Source organism: Malus sylvestris, chromosome 5 (genome assembly GCF_916048215.2).
Source record: "Malus sylvestris chromosome 5, drMalSylv7.2, whole genome shotgun sequence".
Lineage (NCBI taxonomy): Eukaryota > Viridiplantae > Streptophyta > Magnoliopsida > Rosales > Rosaceae > Malus > Malus sylvestris.
The window spans coordinates 45420856-45441906 of NC_062264.1; the positions used below are offsets into that span (position 1 = coordinate 45420856).

Here is a 21051-nt window from a genome sequence, read left to right on the forward strand (position 1 = left end):
TTCCTCTACCCTTATTGCCCTTAGCTTTTGTCGCATAATCGTATTTTCTAACCAGAGGAGCATATGTAACCTAACCAATTGCCACTTCTACTTTTACCTCGAATATCGTCATCCATAATTTTAGTCTCTCTCTTATGCCCACACATTCAAGGAAGCATTAGATGGAGGCTAAGGCGTCAGGTAGTCGAATGTTTATCAAATAGACATCAAATGCTTATCAAATAGACATTCGATAAAAAGACGATGCTTAAGGGCTATTTTATAAATTATGTTGAGTCACATGGGCATTAGCTGCTAAATTTTTAGAACTTTGCAAACCGGTTAGAAACGATGCCCACACTTTTTATGAAACAATGCGAATGTTGAACAATCGCAACATGCGCAGTAAGAAAAATGTCATATGGCATTCGGACCAAATCTTACAACTTGCATTCAAAAGTTCACAAGCTAAGCCTTTTTACTCGATTTAAATGATCAACAGACTAAAGGTAACATTCACATCCGAAAATTACAAATACGGTAAATCCTCTCGCTTGATGCCCAGGGGTCCGGGATGAGTACGATTCATAAGAAATCAACAAGTTTTCTACGAGTCATCACACCAAATAGACGTGTCAACCAAAACATCTGATTTGCCTTATACATTGCTTTGTTTGTATAGCTTGGTGTCAAGTACTTGCTTCCCGCACATCGCACAAACTCCTGCATAACATCGCATACATCAGACTTTCCCGCAATACAAAAGCTACCAAACTAGGCAGATCATCAAATAGAAACACTACCTTTGGAGTAAGCACACGTGTGACAGTATTTGCCATCCTGGTGTACTTGCTGCTTGCAAATGATGCACTTGGTAGTTCCATAAGGAGTCCACCTACACGCAAATGAATGAAACCAATGTCACTAAATTTGCTGACGATCCCAGGTGATACATCCACACAAACTGCATAGAAAAAGAACTCAAGAAACGGAAATTGGGTAGTTAAATCATTATTGTACACATGAATCATGAATGCGTTTTGAATTGATCAAAGACGTAACTTGCATGACAAAAAACTCGAGAAACGGCAATTGGGTACTCAACACGAATCATGAATCCATTTTGTGCAACCTCATCGGTTGATCAAAGACGCAACAACTAGTTGAGAGTATATTGAAACTATGAATGTTATGCTTCTCTAGTCTCTGCAACACCCTACACAAGTCCTCTGCGCCATTTGCAACACCTCCATTTCACAAAACCAAGAGACATACTGTTTATTGTCATCCGGTCCGGTAAATAAGAGCATAGCACCAAGTTTTTTCAAGTCTCATTCCCTTCTCTGTACTAGCTAACCAATCCAAGGTTTAATAGCAGACAGCAGACTATAATTTAATTAAAAAATAATCACGATCATATGCAAAAACCAAATTAAACAAAAACCCATGATCATATCCTAAAACCAATTTAAACACGCAAACAAAAATCATACAATTCGACAATAATTGCGAAATTAAAAATAGAAAAAAGGACCGACCTTTTCTTCTTGGAGAGGAGCTTGTTCTCGTTGATTTTCCGGCCACCGCCTTCGGTGGTGTTACTGGCACCTTCCTTCCACTTGTCCGGCACTATCACCTTCGAAAGTTTCTTCTCACCTATTCATTCAAAGAAATTCAGCAAAAAAACCAAAGTATTATCAAACAAAATCCAAAATTCCGAAACTGCATCAATCAGATTTCAAAATTTTTTTGTATGGAAAAGATTATAATTTTGCCGAAAGTTGGAAGCGAATTTAGAGAAACTTACACTTGTCGCACACCATTCCTTGTTCTTGACCTTCGACTTGCGATTCTCGCTCGGGAGAAGGAAAACCCTAATTCGAACCTCTGATTTGGGGACTCTTCTGTTCGTTGGTCTGCTACTCACCGTTTTAGCGTCCTCTCTGACGATCTAAAGGGAAGTTTCCGTGATTTCCACTGGTTAAATACCCTTCCGATGGAGGCAAATTACAATTGCGATTACTCCCGTTGGATTCTCGATGGCTGACGACAGCCGTTGGATTCTCACTCAATATTGTTTGTGTCCTTTTCTTATTTATTTATCTAAGATGGGCCTTAACTTTTTCCTTGGGCTAAGATGGGCCTTAGCTTGTTGAATATAAAGTCCAACATCGTCAATTGGAAAAATAAATCCAATATATAAATGTATAGCTTTATTTTTAATAATAGTAAGGTTTTTTTGTAATAAAGTTCAACACCTAGCAATAGATGAATAAATTGGAACAATATCGATATGGTTAAAAGTGAATCAGGTACCCATCTATCAAAATACCTGACATAGATGAGTTTTTTTTCTCTTTCTATTTTTTTTTCTTACAAATTGATATTCTAAAATATTTGGACTATTATGAATGTTATTGCGGGGAGCTACGTGTGTATTGGGTGGGTTGGTTGGGTTGGACTTCAACTCACTGATCATTTAATAGACTCAGGTTGACAGTATTGAAACTCATCTCTACCCTACAAATTGACAAATTAACCCACCCAAACCATTCTAAGGCGGGTTGGGTTGGCCTGGTTCCCTGGGTTGAGAATAATTCCTTTTCTTATTCATGAAGTGAGTATGAGTGAAAAATAATTCAAAATATAAGTCATATTAGCTTTAAATTATGTGATTTTGGTGTTGTGTAACACTATTTATTATTTTTAAAATGAGTTTGAAGCTTTTCTATTGGAACAACTCGAAGTTAAAATTCTAAATCCATCAGTAATTAGAATGTGAATTATTGGATTGAAAAACTTCTTAGACCATCTCCAACCCTGGGTTAAAAGCCAAATTACCCCCCAAATTACCCTCCCAAACACTCTCCAACCCATGCTAAAATTTTAGGCTAAATGCCAAATGCTATTTCTGGGCCAAATACCCCCCAACTTTCCCCCCGGGCTAAATGCGAAATGTTTATCGGAATTTAAATTTTTTTAGATCAAAATGTTCATTTTAGGGTAGAAGGGTTAGAGCAGAAAAGATGTTTCTGGGCTAAAAGCTAAATTTTCCGGGCTAAAAAATTCAACTTTTAGCCTAAGGATTAGAGATAGTCTTAGAAAGAAAAAAAGTCAAACTTGGCCCCCGCTAATACCCTAATACTACTTCACTTGTAAAAAGTCAAACTTATCTCCGGGCAAGAGACTGAAAAGGGTTTTCTGAGGAAATGAGGGAAAGTGATGATGACCGACATATTCCCAAGTGGGCAGGTCCATCTAGATATCCAGGACAAGCATCAAAGAGCCTGAAAATGGTTTGTTGTGCCATTCAAATTTAGGAGATGAATTCAAAGATAAGACAAAAATTATATGGTACTTTGGAGAATTTGATATTACGGTGGTTTAACTTTTAGATTTTGTTTTGTTTTTTTTGTTTTTAAACAACAATTTAATGATTAAAATATCTGAAGTATCTCATATCCTACATAAGAAGATATTGCTCTAATTATAAACTAAAAATATTGGGTTATATTGATACATAAAATATTATTTATTTGTTTATCTTGCTCATCAAGTGACTTAATAGATATATCAGAAATACAAATGCCGAAATTACTTTGAGGAAGAAGGAGATATATCCCATCTATTTTTCTTCATGATATGCAACTCAGCAATTAATTACACCCTGAATTTTTCTTCATGATATGCAACTCAACAATTGCTCGTTCTTCACTTCACTTATTGTTAGCCCTTGATATCGACGAGAGCTTTTTCAGTGTGCTGGAAATATACTTTGGTACATCAAAATCAAGTGTTATAATACAAGTAGTTTGATTATAATGCTTAGTATACTGAACTGTGTTCTGACACATTGAAAATATCTCCTTAATATCACAATCAATCCATTAATAATCCTCCTCAAACCTCAATTAGTCGGTTGTTGGGTTCCTATCACTTGATGATCTGGCTGCATCTTCTTAGTTACGGCCTGCAGATGCAAGTCAATGCTTCAAGGTTTCACTCAAAATCTTAAAAAAATATTTTGTGAGTGTTGAAATAGGCATTGCTTGGCTGCCCACAAGATTCATGAGATGTGAGATGAATACCTTCTTTTATTCTTTGGTTTATTCTTATTTTTTATTTTCAATGTCTTTTTCTACGCCAGAAGAAATAACTTATCTGAATATTTTATGGTGTTTTCGAAGTATCTTATAGTGGAAGCATCATATATACTCAAAAGTTTTTAATTTTTAAGTTTTGATCATTATACCTTTGACTAATGATTTAACGGAAAAATGAGTAGAAAAAGATACAGGAAGATTTGAAATGAGATTATAAGAAAATACATAGAGTACTTGGAGGCACAGAAGACTTAACATAAAACCGAGCGCATTAAGGTCTATAATTCATATAGTCGACCCCACTTAGTAAAAAAAGACTTTGTTGTTACTGTTGTACACCAGAGTTTAATAAAAATTCCATAATTTATGATAGTTTTAGTCTTGAAGCAGTTCTTTCTTTGTTATTGGTTATGGTGTTTAGCATGTTGGTCATGTTTTTAACCAAGAAAAGCAACCTCTTTTGGGAGCGTAAACTTCACCAATCTCAGGAAAAATCCTTGTTTAATGTGATTAACTCTGTATTTACGTGCAACAAGAAAAAAAAAGCCCTAAATTGTGGGGAAAAGGAGAAATCTCGGGCTTTATAGGTTACTTTTGTTTGTTTGATTGATCAAAGCACATAGAAAGTATTCAAGTTCATTATACCTCTCTTTAAGAGAATTTCCACGCAACTAAGACACTATTCTAGATTATTATACTTTTAACCACGCACTGTCTTACGAGAAATTTAAAATACAACACAATATTAGAAATATCGTCACGATAATATATTAAGTAAGAGGTATTTGTTGATTTTTTCTCTGAGCTTGTAAGGAACTATTAACTTCCCATGAACTTTAAATTTAGCTAATTATCCTCTTAAACTTCTATAATTGGCCGTTTTCCCTCTAAACATTAATACAAGTTAATTGCTCATCTGAAACTTTATAATTGGCCAATTTCATCTCTAAACTTTAATTATAATTGCAAAAATATAAGCTTATCCCTAATTTGATCAACATATTGTTTCTTCTTCTTCTCTTCCTCCAATTCACCCCATGCACTTTTTGTTTAAATTTCAATGTTTAAGGAGACACTTAAATTTTTTGAGAAATTCGACTAATTATAAAATTTTAAAAAGAGGAAAACTGACAGTTCCTGCAAGTTAGGGAAGAGGGGGATTCGGCCAATTCCTTTTCTCATTTTCTCCCAACAACCAAATCCAGTTGTCAAGATCCAAGAACGTTCTATTGTTGTATGACCACTCACATTCGATCACGTTCGTTGAAGCAGCACATGGACCCCACCCTCTACCCAATTGCCAAACACCAATTAATGGGCAGCCTGGCTTCCCTCAGTCCAGTTCTAAACCTAGTTTGGTCATTTTAAAAAGAGAGTATTAACTAATCATTTCTGGTACTGTTCACGTTTAACGTTAAAGATATTAACGAAACACTTCTAATACTGTTCGCGTTTAAAAACTACCCAATGATTCGAACTTCAGCGTAAAAAGGTTGGCACGTTGCGCTGACCGACTGACACAATTTACATATGCAGTAATAAACCCATGATTAAAAATACCAGACAAACAAATGCAACTTGGTTCCCAGCCTTTTTAAAGTCACATTCAAACTCTTGACTATTTAATGCACCTCTCCTCCTCATCCTCCCCCTGGAGATCCAGCTGAAAGAAGCTTTCCCATCCATTGTTCTCACTTTCTTCGGATTCTCTCTGCTCCAAATTCTTCGGCCCGAAAATGGAAAGAAGGGCGTTTCCAATGCCTATTCTTCTTTACATTGCAGTCTTCATAGCTGCTTCTTGTTCTTCATCAGAAGCAGCTGCCACGACAAGTTCTTTCGACGACAATTTCAGTATAATGTGGTCTGAGAACCATTTTACAACTTCAGCAGATAAGCAGATCTGGTATCTTTCCCTCGACAAAGACACAGGTAAACATACACAAGGCTTAATATGAGCAACAGTAAACGTGAGATAGGCCAGTTGGCTATGACAGTGTGTTCGTCGTCTTTCAAGTTGAAGATTTCTTTAATTATTTCCTTCCTTTCTTAAAATTGAGCAGGTTGTGGATTCCAAACGAAACAAAAGTACAGATTTGGATGGTTTAGCATGAAGATCAAGTTGGTCGGAGGTGACTCCGCGGGCGTAGTCACAGCTTATTATGTAAGTAATCTCGCATACAATCGGGAATATATCTCCTTATTGCTGTTGCGACAGCACACTTATCACGTCACGCGGTGAGTGCTATAGGAAGAACGGGATACGTGTGTAATGAGATTTGAAAACGTACTTGTTGTTTGCAGATGTGCTCAGAAAATGGAGCAGGGCCTGAGAGGGATGAGCTAGATTTTGAGTTCTTGGGGAATAGGACTGGGCAACCTTATCTGATCCAGACAAATGTGTTCAAGAACGGAACTGGAAACCGAGAGATGAGGCACCAGCTTTGGTTTGACCCAACTGAGGATTATCATTCTTATTCAATTCTCTGGAACAATCATCAGATTGTGTAAGTATATATCTCTCTTTTGCTCTTCTTCCTTTTATTTTATATGATGCAAGTCCCAAAGAGATGTGATTTCCCACATTGTCACATGCTTCGTTTTCCACAGTTCTATTATGTCAAAAAGGAAATTATGTCTAATCAACATTGTATGAATCGTTTGATCAACAAAATTTTGCCAATCAAACAGTTTAGACAATTTGTGATAGTGATACCTATTTGAATGGCAGATAATCTTTATAATACTATATGTACCGTTAGATAAGTAAAAACCGATTAATTAATATAGTTCTGCCTAAACCCTATTTGATGATTTCGATAATGTTTACATATAACAAACAAACACATATGACCGACAATCTCTATGTAAAACAAGAAATTATGCAATCCAAACGTATATGACATACGCATATTGTTTGAATCGTTAGGTCAACATACTCGTCTAATTAATAGAATTCTGCTATCTAACTATTCAAATGGTATTCATACATCTCTTTCCTCTTTTTTTTTTTTTTTTTTTCAAAAGAGGACCAGTTGGTATTACGCCATAACAGTTCATCTTTTCAATAACAGAGAAGACTCGCATGGGCGTTTGAGCCTCCCCTCACCATTGTCGTGTGATTCACAAAACTTACCAATCTTTTGCATATGTTTGTTTATGTCATAGGTTTTTTGTGGACAAAGTTCCCATAAGGGTGTACAAGAACAATGGGGAAGCAAACAACTTCTTCCCCAACGAGAAGCCAATGTACTTGTTCTCCAGCATATGGAACGCGGACAGTTGGGCCACCAGAGGTGGGCTGGAGAAGACTGACTGGACGAAAGCACCATTTGTGTCCTCCTACACCGACTTCAGTGTGGATGCTTGCCAATGGGAGGACCCATTCCCTGCGTGCGTCTCCACCACAACAGATAACTGGTGGGACCAGTATAATGCCTGGCACCTATCCGACGATCAGAAGAAGGATTATGCTTGGATACAGAGAAATATGGTGATCTATGATTACTGCAAGGATTCCGAGCGATTCCCAACATTGCCGGTGGAGTGCCCATTGAGTCCATGGGAGTAAAACACATAATATTGTAAAGCCTTGTGATTTCAGTTTTTTGTATTTTGCAATTGGATTTTTATTAAATTTGTTAAATCAATTTTGTTCAATAAAATAATTTTTTTGAACAATTGTTCAACAAAATAATTAATTCCATTCTATGTACTCATCTATCTTTATATTTTTTTTTGTTGGGTGTGTGAGCATATGAGAAATGATATAGTTAAAAATGAGAATATCTGAGGTAAAGTAGGAGTGACGGCAATTGAAGATAAGATGAAAGAAAATCGTTAAAATGGTTTGGACACATGAACGAAAGACCTACAATTGCTCCGGTTAGAAGATGCAGCCATAAGACAGATGCTCAGGGCGAAAAGGGGTAAAGAAAGATCTATGAATACTTGAAAATAGATTATAAGAAAAGACATGGAGTATTTTGAGCTAACAAAAAAACTTCGTGCAGAAATCGAACATAGTAGCGCTTTGATTCATACAACAGACTTCATTTAGTAGGATAAAACTTAATTATTGTTGTTGTTCTAGTAATTTTTACATACAAAAACAAGTCCCAAGGGAATCAGAGCCCAACAGCCCCATAAATCATGGTTTAAGTTTGGGCTTCACCTTCCACTCAACCCAACAATCCTACCGTTACGACCCAAATCCCAAATCAATCCCACTCCGCCATTGCCAACAATCTCGAGCTCCTGAGACCCCAAATCAACACCTCTTCGCCGGAAAATGTTGAAGCAGAAGAAACCCACTTCACCATCAACAAATGCCTCCCACAGCTTCTTCTTCCCTCAGCTGGAGAACCACCATCAAACAATCTCAGCTCGCTTCCCAAATCTCCTCCGTCCTCTTACAACGACGCAACTGGGTCCCGCTCCTCCGCAGCCTCAGCCTCTTCCCCAAGCTGACGCCGCCGCTCTTCCTCCAAATCCTCCGTAAAACCCAGAACAACCCCCAAGTCTCCTTGGAGTTCTTCAACTGGGCCAAAGCGAATTTACGGTTCGAACCGGACCTCAAATCCAACTGCCGGATCGTCCAACTCTCTCTTGGGTCAGGTCTCTTACGAGCCGCGAAACCCATCTTGGATTCTCTGATCCAGACCCATCACGTATCGGAGCTTCTGCAGAGCTTCACTCAGGCATATGAAGGTACAGATTCTCAATCCGAAACGTTGAGTTTTGTTCTTGGATGCTATTCAAGAAAGGGTTTGTTTAGAGAAGGATTAGAAGTGTTTAGGAAGATGAATTCTCTGGGTTTTGTTCCATCTGTTGTTTCGTGCAACGCTCTGCTTAATGCAATTCAGAGAGAAAACGAGATTAGATTGGCCTGGTGTTTCTATGGCGTTATGTTCCGGAACGGGGTTTTAGGAGACAGGTTTACGTGGTCTCTCGTTGCTCAGATTCTTTGTAAAGATGGAAAATTTGAGAGAATTGTTAGGATTTTCGATTCGGGCGTTTATAATTCTGTAATGTATGATCTTCTTGTAGATGGTTATAGCAAAAGTGGCGATTTTGATGCTGCATTTTACCGCTTGAATGAGATGTGTGATCGAAAAATGGACCCGGGGTTTAGTATTTATAGCTCTGTTCTTGATGGAGCATGTAAACTTGGGGCTGTGGAAGTGGTTGAAAGGGTGATGAATACTATGATAGAGAAGAAATTGCTTCCAAAAAGTTGTTTCTCTGAGTATGATTCGATAGTTGAGAAGCTTTGTGAGTTGGGTAAAACGAGTGCGGCTGAGATGTTCTTTAGGAAGGCATATGATGAGAAAATTGGATTGCAGGATGCTACGTATGGCCTTGTGCTGAAAGCATTGACTAATGAAGTGAGAACAAAAGACGCAATTCATGTGTACCGTGTGATTTCTGAAAGGGGTATTGTAGTGGATGACAGTAGTTATCGTGCATTTGCAGACCTTCTTTGCAAGGAACTGCGGTCTGATGAAGGGTTCGAGTTGTTAATGAATGTTATAAGAAGAGGGTTTTGCCCGTGTGCATCGGAATTGTCTGGATTTATATCGTTTCTCTGTCGTAGGGGTAGATGGAGAGAGGCTGAAGATCTGTTGAATGTAGTTATAGACAAGGGGCTTCAACCGGACTTGGATTTGATTTGTTGTTCGTCATTGGTGCGGCGTTACTGCTCTAGAAGACAGATTGATTCAGCTCTTGCATTGCATAACAAGATGGAAAAATTGGATGGCAGTTTGGATGCAACAACCTACAATGTACTTCTCAGTGGACTATTCGCAGCAAGGAGGATTGAAGAAGCAATTAGAGTGTTTGATTACATGAGACAGCGCGATCTGATGAGCAGTGCAAGCTTTACGATCATGATTCGCGGGCTTTGCGGTGCGAAGGAATTGAGAAAGGCTATGAAACTTCATGATGAAATGTTGAAGCTGGGGCTTAAACCTGATGCAGCAACTTATAAACGGTTGATTTCTGGATTCCAAGTAAACTTATCAAACTTGCAAACTATAAACGAGGATAATGAAGCAAAATGAGTTTTGTAATCCTTGATTTCTTTTTTGTCAAATGTAATTCTTGATTTTTGGATATTTAGATTTTCGAATCAAAAAAATAATCAAGTGACCTAACTCATTTCTGCATGTAAATTTAGGTTCCAATTCATTATTTGAGCAAACTAAGTTCGATTTTCTTCTTTGCATCGCTTGCATCAAAGGGAAACAAAAAAAAATAGATAGTACTCATTTGTACGTCTCACACATCCTTGTTAATTTTTGGTTATTTGTCTTCTTCATTCATTCGATCTGACGATCGAAAATTAGGAGGAGAATGGGTGTGTGAATAGTACATACGTAGAAATACAATTGGACAAAACGACATGTCGCAGATTCTAGCCTTCTCATCCTCCACACGAAAAAGTCAACACTCGAAGACTGAAAATCAACTGTTTACCCGTCGAGGCTTCGTCTTCCTCTTCCCACAAAGCAACGCCCTCTCTGCAACAATTGGACCCCCACAATGGGTTCAATGCCGAAACTTTCCCTCCTCCTCCTCCTCACCACCGCCGTCCTCTTCCTCGCCGCCTTCACCGAGTTATCCGAATCCAACCCGGACCCAGTCCCCGAACTCCTCTCCCTCCAAGCCCGATCCAAATCTGGAGTGATCCGCCTCGACGACCGCTCCCTCGCCAAATTCCTCACCGCTGTTAAACCCCCGCGACCCTACTGGGTCCTCATCTTCTTCGATGCCGCGAAGCTCCACGACAAGTCCGAGCTCCACCTCAAGGAGCTCCGCAAAGATTTCGCCGTCGTCGCCACCTCCTTCATCGAGAACAACCAGGACCCGTCGTCCCCCTCCCACGCCAAGCTTTTCTTCTGCGACATCGAGTTCGAGGACTCGCAGCACAGCTTCGCCCAATTCGGGGTCAACTCGCTGCCGCACATCCGCCTGATCGGCCCCACCCACGGCCTTAAGGAGTCGCAGCAGATGGACCAGGGCGATTTCTCCCGATTGGCCGAGTCAATGTCCGAGTTCATCGAGTCCAAGACCAAACTCGTCGTGGGTCCAATCCATCGGCCTCCGATGCTGTCCAAGAACCAGATTATGTTCGCAACCATTGCCTGGCTGGTTTGGACGCCGTTCATTGCGAAGAAGGTTTACAGTGGCAAGACATTGCTTCACGATCCGAGGATTTGGCTATCGGGGTCGGTTTTCATTTACTTCTTCAGCGTCTCGGGCGCAATGCATAACATTATTAGGAACATGCCCATGTTTTTGGTTGATAGGAATGATCCTTCCAAGCTCATATTTTTCTACCAGGGCTCCGGAATGCAGCTAGGAACAGAGGGATTCACCGTCGGATTCTTGTACACCATTGTCGGGTTGTTGCTGGCATTCCTCACCCGCGTGCTTGTTACGGTTCGAAATGTCAAGGCACAGCGCATTGTGATGATTATTGCGCTGTGTGTTTCGTTCTGGGCGGTGAAGAAGGTGATCCAGTTGGATAACTGGAAGACGGGTTACGGGGTGCATGCTTTTTGGCCTACCAGCTGGAACTGAGCTCGGCGAGGAAGAGGATGTCAATTCGTGAATTGAGCTTCTACAAAGGTGATAGATTTGTGTTAGTGAAAACTTTGGTAACGAATTGATGAAGAAAAAAGATTTGTACTTATTGATAGTTGGTGGTCCTGCATTGGCAGGGCTTACGTTATGTTTTAACCGAGATTTATGTTTTAGAAAATTTCGCCTGATTACGTATGCTTTGCGTTTATGGTGTTAGTTATATATTGTTTGGTATTGTCGTCGGCAGACCAGGGCATTGCAACCAAGCTGTTTGCTTTACTTGTTAAAGATAGTATATTAACCGATAACTTATCTCTGTTAGACGAGTATTGTTATTGCTTTATCTGCAGACCCTTGCGAACAGAACTTTCCTGTCTTTACGTACATTGTCGTGCCATTATTTTTTGGGGCTTTTAACAAAACACTTTTGGTACTGTTCACTTTTAACGAAACACCACATTTTTAACTTTAACTGGCACTATTCACAATACCTTTAAAAATGGCTTTTCGTTAAAAGAGAAGATTTTTTGGATTTTTCGTTAGTTTTCCTTTATTTCTTCCCTTGGTTATAACTTGATTAGGTGAATGTGATTCGCATTTGCTGGATGAATTGCTCCACAAAAGTATGTACTAGATTGTCATTTGTGATGACCTCCTGTGTCTGCAAAGAGGTTCGAAAACTTGGTTATGCTTGAGATAGGGTTTGTGGGGTATAGACTATAGTCAGTACCATTTATCTGTTAAAATTGAACAATTATATGTTGTTCGATATGGGTGCGAAAAGAGAACTTAATGCATTTTATTGGCGAGTATGCTTTGATTATAAGGAAAACTAATGAAAATGGCTTGAAAACTTTGAGTTTTAACGATAAGGACAAAATAAATGGTAAAGTGAATAGTATCATGATTGACTTTTTAGTGTAAAAATGTAGTTTTTCGCTAACTGATCTGCCTAAGAATAGTCACAGGGTTGATAGTAGCCAATACTTGAGTCTTTCTGTGGCTCTGTCTGCATGTGAAGTGAGATTCTTGTACTTGGATGAAGGGGTCATCTAGCTATTCGTTTTGTTCAGGCGTCTATTTATGTACCGGTTGCACAACTTACTGTGAGCGGTATTCGTATTAAAGTATTCGTTCATTGAAGGTAGTTTCTGGTATATAACTTTTGGTGGGATAGATTCTTTACTCGAGCCTTGAAGAACAGGCCTGGTGATAAATTTGAAGGGCACCGGTGGAAGAGATGTTTTCGGCTCATGTATGAAAAGACAATGAGAGGAGGGAAATCTCTTGGCTTCAAAAGTTTAGATTGTAATCTGAAACCAGGAAAAAAAAGCTTTTAATTAGCTAGTTGTCCACGGTGAAAGTTCAATTTAGGGGGTTGAATGTGTGGATTGTTGATGCGTACTAATTTTTTTTGTTCTAAAATTTGGTCACTTTTTATTTTTATTTTTATTTTTTATTATCCGTTAAGGATTTGCTTTCGTGAGAACAGCCTCTTTGCAAAGCACAGGTAACATTGTGTATGATAGATGTTTCTTTCCCGACCCTCGCAAATCGAGAAGCCTTGTTGTTGTGGGGTCGCTAAGAATTTGGCATCTCATTTATGTTTGGATGATGTAATCTTATATTCTAATGGATTTTAATGGAAGTAATTATAAATCTATGGAATTTAATGGAGTTCTGGTTGATTTCTAGAGATTTTCCAAATGAATTTTGAATAGGATTTTGAAATCTTAGTGAGATGATGAGATTTGTGAATGTTTAAAATATAATACAAATCCGTCCAATTGCGTCAAAGTAAAAGACTCAGTGGTAAAGTTTATTTTCCCTCGTTGGAAAGGGCGGTCTTTCATCAGGAAAGGACACCACCAGCCATCGTCCCCAACCGGCGGCATTGTGGTTTTCGTCAGCGGTAGCCTCCAGTTACCGGGGGAAGAACATCACCTGAGATTCCGCCAGGTAATTTATTTATTTAATTTTCTGCAGATAACATGGGGAAATACTAAAATGTGAACATATTTATTTAATTGTTGGGTGGTAAAGTATCAACACGTACATAAAATTAGTGTAGCGGAGATGAGCATGCTTGTTGGATGTGTGAGCACACGAGAAATGATAAGATTAAGAATGAGGATATCCGAGGTAAAGTAGGAGTAGCCAAAATTGAAGGAAAGATAAGAGAAAATCGGTATACGGTTTGGACACATGAAATGAAAGCCTACTGACGCTCCGACGATATATCTTCCAAGTTTAAACAGCTGCCGTTTGATCAAAGCAAGCATTTGATAAGGACCATTGATTCCCAGCCATCGTCCCCAACCGGCGGCATTGTGGTTTTCGTCAGCAGTAGCGTCCAGTTACCGGGGGAAGAACACCACCTGAGATTCAGCCAGGTAATTATTTATTTAATTTTCTGCAGATAACATCGTGACATACTAAAATGTGAACATATTTTATTTAATTTTTGGGTTGCAGATGTTCCATTTGATTCCCACTCCAGAAGGAAGCTCGTGCGGAACGACATATTTCGACTCAATTATGGTTAATTAATTTGTAAATGGTAACTCAAGTACTACTGGGTTTTGCAAATTATTGCTGAAATGTCGTCGTAATCTTTGCTCGTGACTCTTGAAAGAATAAATATGTTATACCTTGTTAATTTTCCATGAAATATCACCGGCTCAAGGTTAGCAAACGAATGGAGAGAATATGACTCCATTTGTTTACAGCATATAGGGTTTGACAAAACTGTCAAAGGAATCCTAAAATAATTACAATAAAAAATTACGTTCTTATAATTACGGAGAAGATTTCAGATTAACTAAATTTATCCTTACACACACACCCCACCCTCATCCCACCACCACCCACCCCGCACACGCAAACTGGACGAGCCTAATCGGATGAGTTTTGGAGCAAAGAGTATCATGACAAGGCTAATGAAGGGCTTTAGTAAGCAGGTTGATCAGCATAAGAAATATAACAAACTTGTTGATTACCTAGTGCAACTTTTTAACGCATAAAATGATAATCAAGTGCAACATGACGTGTGTAAGCATGATGAACAGGATTGGAAGCAAGATAAGTCCCACTAAGGTTATAACAGTGAAATAATACTGGGAAGGACAACTGAATCCAGAGCTCTCGAAGAAGATAACAATTTCATGTAGTGCCGAACGTAAAAAAAAAAAAAAAAAAGCTATGGTAAGGAACCAACTAACTCGCAATGGTGCCGAACGCAAAAAAAAAATTCTAGTAATTAAGTGAATAGTGCCTTGCATTTCACATGCGTTTTGAAAGTGGGTGAGTTGGATTCCCACTAGTGTAGAAGATTAGACAATGCCCACTAGTTTATCCAAATTTGGTTTGGTGGTTTCCAACAGGATCCTCTTCGGATTTTTTCGGTGAGATTCTGGTAATCCGTGAATTGTGTTCATTCATCATATATTATTCGGTCAGTTTTGTTAAATATTGTCTGTGTTTAATTTTAAATAAAAATATTTAAAATGATTTCTGAGATGTACGATGAATTGACACAATTCATGAATTCTTATAATCAACACAAAGAGGATCCTGATTTTGATGGTTTGGCACATTGCTTTCTACAAATGCTCAACAACAATTTCTTCTTTTCACCAACACCCATGATGTCAAATACTAAAATTAACTATTAATTAGGTTAGGCTATCCTTTAAAGCCTCAAAGCTGAAAGATTCCCTCATAATTATGTCATAAAAAAACCAACATTACCATGCTTTTCAAACCCTTCTCTTAACCATGGAAGAAAATGCCGATAATATCGGCGAAATATCGCCGATATTATCGGTTTTTCGGGTGATGGATATTCTAAGTGGTATCCGAATGGTTTTCGGCCAAATATCGCGATATTATCGATAATATCGCGATATTACCGATATTATCGTAAAAGTTTGGACGGAGAAGAAGGCCGGAGGTTCTACAGCCTCGCCGGAGATGGGTGTGACTATTCCCGAGCCGATTTCATCCCAAAAACCTTGCAAAAACACGAGATAAAACTTCAATTTCACATCTAAGCTTCAATCTAGAACAGATTCAACAGAAAAAGGTAAATCTGAAGCTTACCTAACCGGAGAAATTCAACAGAAAAAGGTAAATCCGAAGCTTCGATCTGATGATGTGTGATGATGGTGGTGTCCTCGATTTGCTCGAGTCGAGCAGATGGTGCTGCTGCGTGTGTGTGTGTCGTCACGGCAAGAGAGGGAGAGAGGTAACAGGGTTTCGAGAGAGAGAGACAGTGCAGAGAAGAGAAGAGAGTGAGAGAAAGAAATAATAGAAAAGAAAAAGGAAGAGACAGATGCTCTTTCGGGCAAGAATGGGACAGGATAAAGAAAAGGAAAAGTGGGTAATCGGGCAAACTGTAAAAACAAGGAAAATGGCCCAGATTTTTTTTTATATTTTCCTTTTCTCCTTTTTATTTATTTTTTGTTGCTTTGATCTATTGAAAGCAAGATGAAGAACGCAAAACGTACATAAGAAAATAAAGGAAGAAAAGTAAAATATATATATTATATATAATTATAATTATTGTAATTTGGGCACCAGTCCCATAAAAACAAAACAAAAACAAAGCCCTTTCGGGCAACTCAAACAAAGGAAATAACAACCTATGTCGGGCAAGAACTATGCCCAAGTCAGGCAAAATACAAAGATAATAAAGAAAAAAGAAAAGAGCCTAACGCCTAACAAGGAAAAAGAGAAACCATAGCCTATTCGGGCAACTTAGAGGGTATTTGGGCAAACTGCAAAAAAAAAATACCAAGGGGATTCAAACCCCTCCCTTTGTCAACCACACACCTAGACCGTATCCAACTCGCTATAGATGTGTTTGTAATTACATATTCAGCCTGTAATATTTATATGGTTGTTAAGATGTCTGCAAGGCTTGCAAGCTAATATTTATTATCTAGGATAAATTTCTATATTTAAAAAAACACCAAGGGGATTCGAACCCCTCCCATTTTACTCCTTCAACACCTTGACCACCATATCACTTATGTTTTTGTGAAAATATGCTAAAATACACTTACTCTATACATAGAGATGACGAAGATAGTGAAAATTTTGAACCTCATAGGAACTCTATGTGGTACTAAGTCACCATGTATCTTACCATGCAATGTATAAAGTGTAAAATATTGTACTAATTCATTATATATAAATGATTATGGTGTGTTTAAACTTCTTTCATTAATTACTACATATTTTCTACACTCACAATGTTTGCCAGCTCGCTATATAATCAACTTAAATCAGTTAAATCCATCATGCAATGCATTTCCTTCCAATTTTTTGTGATAAACTAATAGATAATTGACTAAATAAACATCCTGCAAAGTTTCAATAAAAATTTCCAAGTTTTTCTTACAATTTCCGTGGTTTCCATATAATTTTTATCGATATCGATATTTCCATCGATATTTCCGTGTTTTCGGACTACCGATATTTCCGATATTACCGATATTTTCTTCCTTGCTCTTAACCTCGTCAACATGTAAATAAAGTTTCACTGATCCTCTTCTATTAATCGGTCCAGTAAGGTGGTTAGTCACCTCCAATTATCATCAAACACACCAAAATCCTAAATTACACACAATTGTATGTTTGAATGAAGAGTGTGTTAGAATTAGTCGTACCCACTTATTTGAGATTTTTTTTACTGTTGTAAATTTTACATTCATCAACGGCCAGAATTAGCTGATGCGAAGGCTTGGATGATTGATTGTGGTTGTGGCATCCTTATTTGACTATATGGCTGAAGTTTAAGGTTAATGATGGTGATCGCTTGAAAAGTTAACTCTAGATGATAGTTTATCTGCTAGCTAATTAATAAATCCAAGGTTTATCACAATAATGATGCAGCTTGATGAATTTAATATACATTATCATCATTCCTTAATTTATGCTTTTTCTATTTTAAGAACTATAGGACAAGAGAAACTATGTACTAGATTGTCATCCGTGATGGCCTCCTGTGTCAGCAAAGAGGTTCGAAAACGTGGTTATGCTTGAGATGGGGACCATAGGGTTTGTGGGGCTTAGACTATAGTCAGTAGTACCACTATATCTCTTAAAAGAAAACAAGTATATCTTGTTCGATATACGTGCAAAAGGAGAGCTTAATGAATTTTGTTGCCGAGTGTGCTTTCATTTATTTTCGTATGTCTCAGTTGTTACAATCTTTAGTATGAGCATTTAGTAACTGATCTGCTTAAGAATAGTTACAGGGTTGATAGTAGCCAACACTTGAGTCTTTCTGTGGCTCTGTCTACATGTGAATTGAGATTTTGGTACTTGGATGAAGGCGTCATCTAGCTATTCGTTTTGTTCAAGCATCTATTTAGGTACTTGTTGCGCAATCTTACTGTGTGCGGTATTCGTATTGCAGTATAATGTCATTGAAGGTAGTTTCTGGTATATAAATTTTGGTAGGATAGATCTTTACATGAGTCTTGAAGAACAGGCCTGGTGATAAATTTGAAGGGCACCGGTGAAAGACATGTTTTCGGGTCATGTATGAAAAGACAATGAGAGGAGGGAAATCTCTTGGCCTCAGAGGTTTAGATTGTAATCTGAAACCAGGAAAAAAGCTTTTAATTAGCTAGTTGTCCCCGGTGAAAGCTCAGTTTAAGGGGTTGAATGCGTGCATTGTTGAGTCAAAATATGCGTACTAATTTTTTTGGTTCTAAAATTTGGTAATATTTTTTTTTTCATTATTAGCTAAGAATTTGCTATTGTGGAAACAGTCTCTTTGTATAGCACAGGTAACATTACGTATGATAGACGTTCATTTTCTAACTTTCGCAAAGCGATGAGTATTGTTGGCGTGGGGTAGCTAAGAATTTTTGTTTGGATGATGTGATCTTATATTCTAATGAATTTTAATGGAATTAGTTATAAAATCTGAGGAATTTGATGGAGTTCTAGTTGATTTCTAGAGATTTTCCATGTGAATTTTGAGTAGAATTTTGTAAAATCTCAACGCGAAAATGAGATATGTAAATACTTAAAATATACTACAAATGCGTCCAATTCCGTCAAAGTAAAAGACTCATAGTGGTAAAGTTTATTTTCCCTCGTTGGAAAGGGCGGTCGTTCATCAGGAAAGGAAAGTATATATTTCAGACTTTCGGCACTACAAACCGTAGAAATGAGCAGTGTTCGATTCCCCATTTCAGAATGTCCAATTACTCTTGTATCCCTTCATTTGTTATAGCCGCCATCACGTACTAATTAAGCAGACAAATCCTGCGTCAACCTTTTCTTTTTATGTGTCTTAGCGTACATTGGCACCTCTTTCTGCAAAACCATCTTCCTTATATTCGTACTCGGAAGTTCGCGCGTGAGGAGAGAGACAAAGAAGATGGAAGATCGAAAAATGGAAGAGCAGGTTGCAATGGTGGGGAGGGCATTTGTGGATCATTCCATTTATTTGATACTGATAGAGCTTCCCCTCTCTACCCTTTACCAGCCTACCTCTATGCTGAGCTTTGAGGGGCAGAAGTTATTTGGCGCCGACGATATATCTTCCAAGCTTAAACAGCTGCCGTTTGATCAAAGCAAGCATTTGATCAGCACCATTGATTCCCAGCCATCGTCCCCAACCGGCGGCATTGTGGTTTTCGTCAGCGGTAGCCTCCAGTTACCGGGGGAAGAACACCTCCTGAGATTCAGCCAGGTAATTTATTTATTTAATTTTCTGCGGATAACATGGCGAAATACTAAAATGTGAACATATTTATTTAATTGTTGGGTGGTAGAGCATCAACACGTACATAAAATTAGTGTAGTGGAGATAAGAATGCTTGTTGGATGTGTGGGCACACGAGAAATGATAAGATTAGGAATGAGGATATCCGAGGTAAAGTAGGAGCAGCCGAAATTGAAGGAAAGATGAGAGAAAATCGGTTACGTATACGGTGGTTTGGACACATGAAATGAAGGCCTACTGATGCTCTGGTTAGAAAATGTGATTACGGGACAGAGGTTCAGGGTCGAAGGGGTAGAGGAAGACCTAGAAGGACTTTGGAAGAGACTCCAAGAAAAGACTTAGAGTACTTGGATCTAACGGAAGACGCGACACAAAACCAAGCGTAATGACGTTTTATGATTATATAGCCGACCCCACTTAATGGGAAAAAGACTTTGTTGCTGTTGTAGATGTTCCATTTGATCCCCACTCCAGAAGGAAGCTTCTTTGTGTAGAATGACATTTCGACTCAATTATGTTGGAAAACTAGGAGTATATAATATTAACAAGTATCCCAGATTACATATATTCAACTACGTGCGATACCTGGAGCAACCATGTTTTTGGTTGGAAATGCAATTCTTCTACTTGTTTAAACCTTATGTTCCAAAGGTGATAGAACCCTCATTCTCAGAACAATTCTTCACAAGTAGGGAATTGGATTATATAGACACATGCCTCATCTAATTTCCATCTATCGTGGAAATCAGTTACCTGCAGTTGCCGGCAGTTTTCACCGAATAATGGATAAGCAGTTATCATTTGCTGCATGTTATCCACGTATCCTTGCTTATAGGAAGCAGTTTTCCACGTTTGCAACTTACATCAGATTGTATTGTTACCAAATACATTTCATCCTTCACTAAATGATTGTTTAGTCCAATTAAATTTCTAACAAATTATGGTTAATTAATTTGTAAATGGTAACTCAAGTACTACTGGGTTTTGCAAATTATTGTTGAAATGTCGTCGTAATCTTTGCTCGACTCTTGAAAGAATAAATATGTTATACCTTGTTAATTTTCCATGAAATATCACCCGCAAACCAACGGAGAGAATATGACTCCATTAAATTTAATAAATGTTTACAACATATGTAGGGTTTGACAAAACCAATATGTCAAAGAAATCCTAAGATAATTACATTCCTATAATTACGGAGAAATTTCAGATTAACTAAATTTATCCTTACACACACACACCCCACCCCATCCCATCACCTACCCTGCGCTCGCACGCACGCATGCAAATTGGACGAGCCTGATCGGACAAGTTTTGGAGCAAAGAGTATCATGACAAGGCTAATGAAGGGCTTTGGTAAGCAGGTTGATCAGCAGAAGAAATATAACAAACTCGTTGACTACTAAGTGCAACTTTTTAATGAATCAAATGATAATCAAGTGCAATATGACGTGTGCAAGCATGATGAACAAGATTAGAAACAATATAAGTGGCATTAAGGTTATAACAGGGAAGGACAACTGAATCCAGTGCTCTCGGAGAAGATAACGATTTCATGTAGTGCCGAACAAAAATAAGGTATGGTAAGGAACGAACCAACTCGCGATGGTGACGAACGCAAAAAAAATCTAGTAA

General features: G+C 38.2%; 5 protein-coding genes across 8 annotated transcripts in view; 4 read left to right on the top strand and 1 right to left on the bottom strand.

Moving 5' to 3' along the window:
- Positions 1-321: 321 nt before the first annotated feature.
- LOC126624653 (uncharacterized) lies at positions 322-1953 on the bottom strand. Its single transcript, XM_050293737.1, has 4 exons — positions 1787-1953; positions 1518-1635; positions 783-874; positions 322-702 (listed from the first exon to the last, which is right to left on the bottom strand). Exons 1-4 carry the CDS (start codon positions 1800-1802, stop codon positions 638-640), a joined length of 291 nt encoding a protein of 96 aa, XP_050149694.1. The 5' UTR covers positions 1803-1953; the 3' UTR covers positions 322-637.
- Positions 1954-5679: 3726 nt separating this feature from the next.
- On the top strand, positions 5680-7776 carry LOC126621041 (probable xyloglucan endotransglucosylase/hydrolase protein 8). Its single transcript, XM_050289403.1, has 4 exons — positions 5680-6011; positions 6143-6243; positions 6384-6586; positions 7248-7776. The coding sequence occupies exons 1-4, from the start codon at positions 5819-5821 to the stop codon at positions 7648-7650; spliced, it is 900 nt and encodes a 299-aa protein (XP_050145360.1). The 5' UTR covers positions 5680-5818; the 3' UTR covers positions 7651-7776.
- A 434-nt stretch (positions 7777-8210) lies between these two features.
- Positions 8211-10255, top strand: LOC126620904 (pentatricopeptide repeat-containing protein At4g21170). The gene has a single exon (XM_050289219.1). It carries the CDS (start codon positions 8408-8410, stop codon positions 10142-10144), a length of 1737 nt encoding a protein of 578 aa, XP_050145176.1. The 5' UTR covers positions 8211-8407; the 3' UTR covers positions 10145-10255.
- Positions 10256-10517: 262 nt separating this feature from the next.
- LOC126620906 (probable dolichyl-diphosphooligosaccharide--protein glycosyltransferase subunit 3B) lies at positions 10518-11864 on the top strand. Its single transcript, XM_050289221.1, has one exon. The coding sequence runs from the start codon at positions 10626-10628 to the stop codon at positions 11664-11666; it is 1041 nt and encodes a 346-aa protein (XP_050145178.1). The 5' UTR covers positions 10518-10625; the 3' UTR covers positions 11667-11864.
- Positions 11865-19076: 7212 nt separating this feature from the next.
- LOC126620908 (nuclear transport factor 2B-like) overlaps positions 19077-21051 on the top strand; it is a 36901-nt gene continuing 34926 nt past the window's right edge. Inside the window, exons 1-2 of one of the 4 annotated variants that reach the window (XR_007622727.1) lie at positions 19077-19383; positions 19468-19648. Coding sequence is in view for 3 of the 4 variants with exons in the window: in XM_050289224.1 (XP_050145181.1) it covers positions 19084-19383; positions 19491-19646 (456 nt within the window). In the remaining variant the exon portion in view is untranslated. Of the gene's footprint in view, positions 19384-19467; positions 19649-19865; positions 19911-21051 lie in introns of those variants that run through there. The other 3 variants (XM_050289224.1, XM_050289225.1, XM_050289226.1) reach the window with 3 other exon arrangements.

Bases quoted from the DNA above. Each gene is read 5' to 3' on its own strand.
- LOC126624653 (XM_050293737.1), bottom strand. The intron at 875-1,517 runs GTCGGTCCTTTT...ATTTGCGTGTAG, and splicing joins CTCCTCTCCAAGAAGAAAAG to GTGGACTCCTTATGGAACTA. The intron at 703-782 runs GTAGTGTTTCTA...GATGTTATGCAG, and splicing joins CACGTGTGCTTACTCCAAAG to GAGTTTGTGCGATGTGCGGG.
- LOC126621041 (XM_050289403.1), top strand. From the start codon at position 5,819: ATGGAAAGAAGGGCGTTTCCAATGCCTATTCTTCTTTACATTGCAGTC. The intron at 6,244-6,383 runs GTAAGTAATCTC...TGTTGTTTGCAG, and splicing joins GCGTAGTCACAGCTTATTAT to ATGTGCTCAGAAAATGGAGC. The intron at 6,587-7,247 runs GTAAGTATATAT...TTTATGTCATAG, and splicing joins TGGAACAATCATCAGATTGT to GTTTTTTGTGGACAAAGTTC.
- LOC126620904 (XM_050289219.1), top strand. From the start codon at position 8,408: ATGCCTCCCACAGCTTCTTCTTCCCTCAGCTGGAGAACCACCATCAAA.
- LOC126620906 (XM_050289221.1), top strand. From the start codon at position 10,626: ATGGGTTCAATGCCGAAACTTTCCCTCCTCCTCCTCCTCACCACCGCC.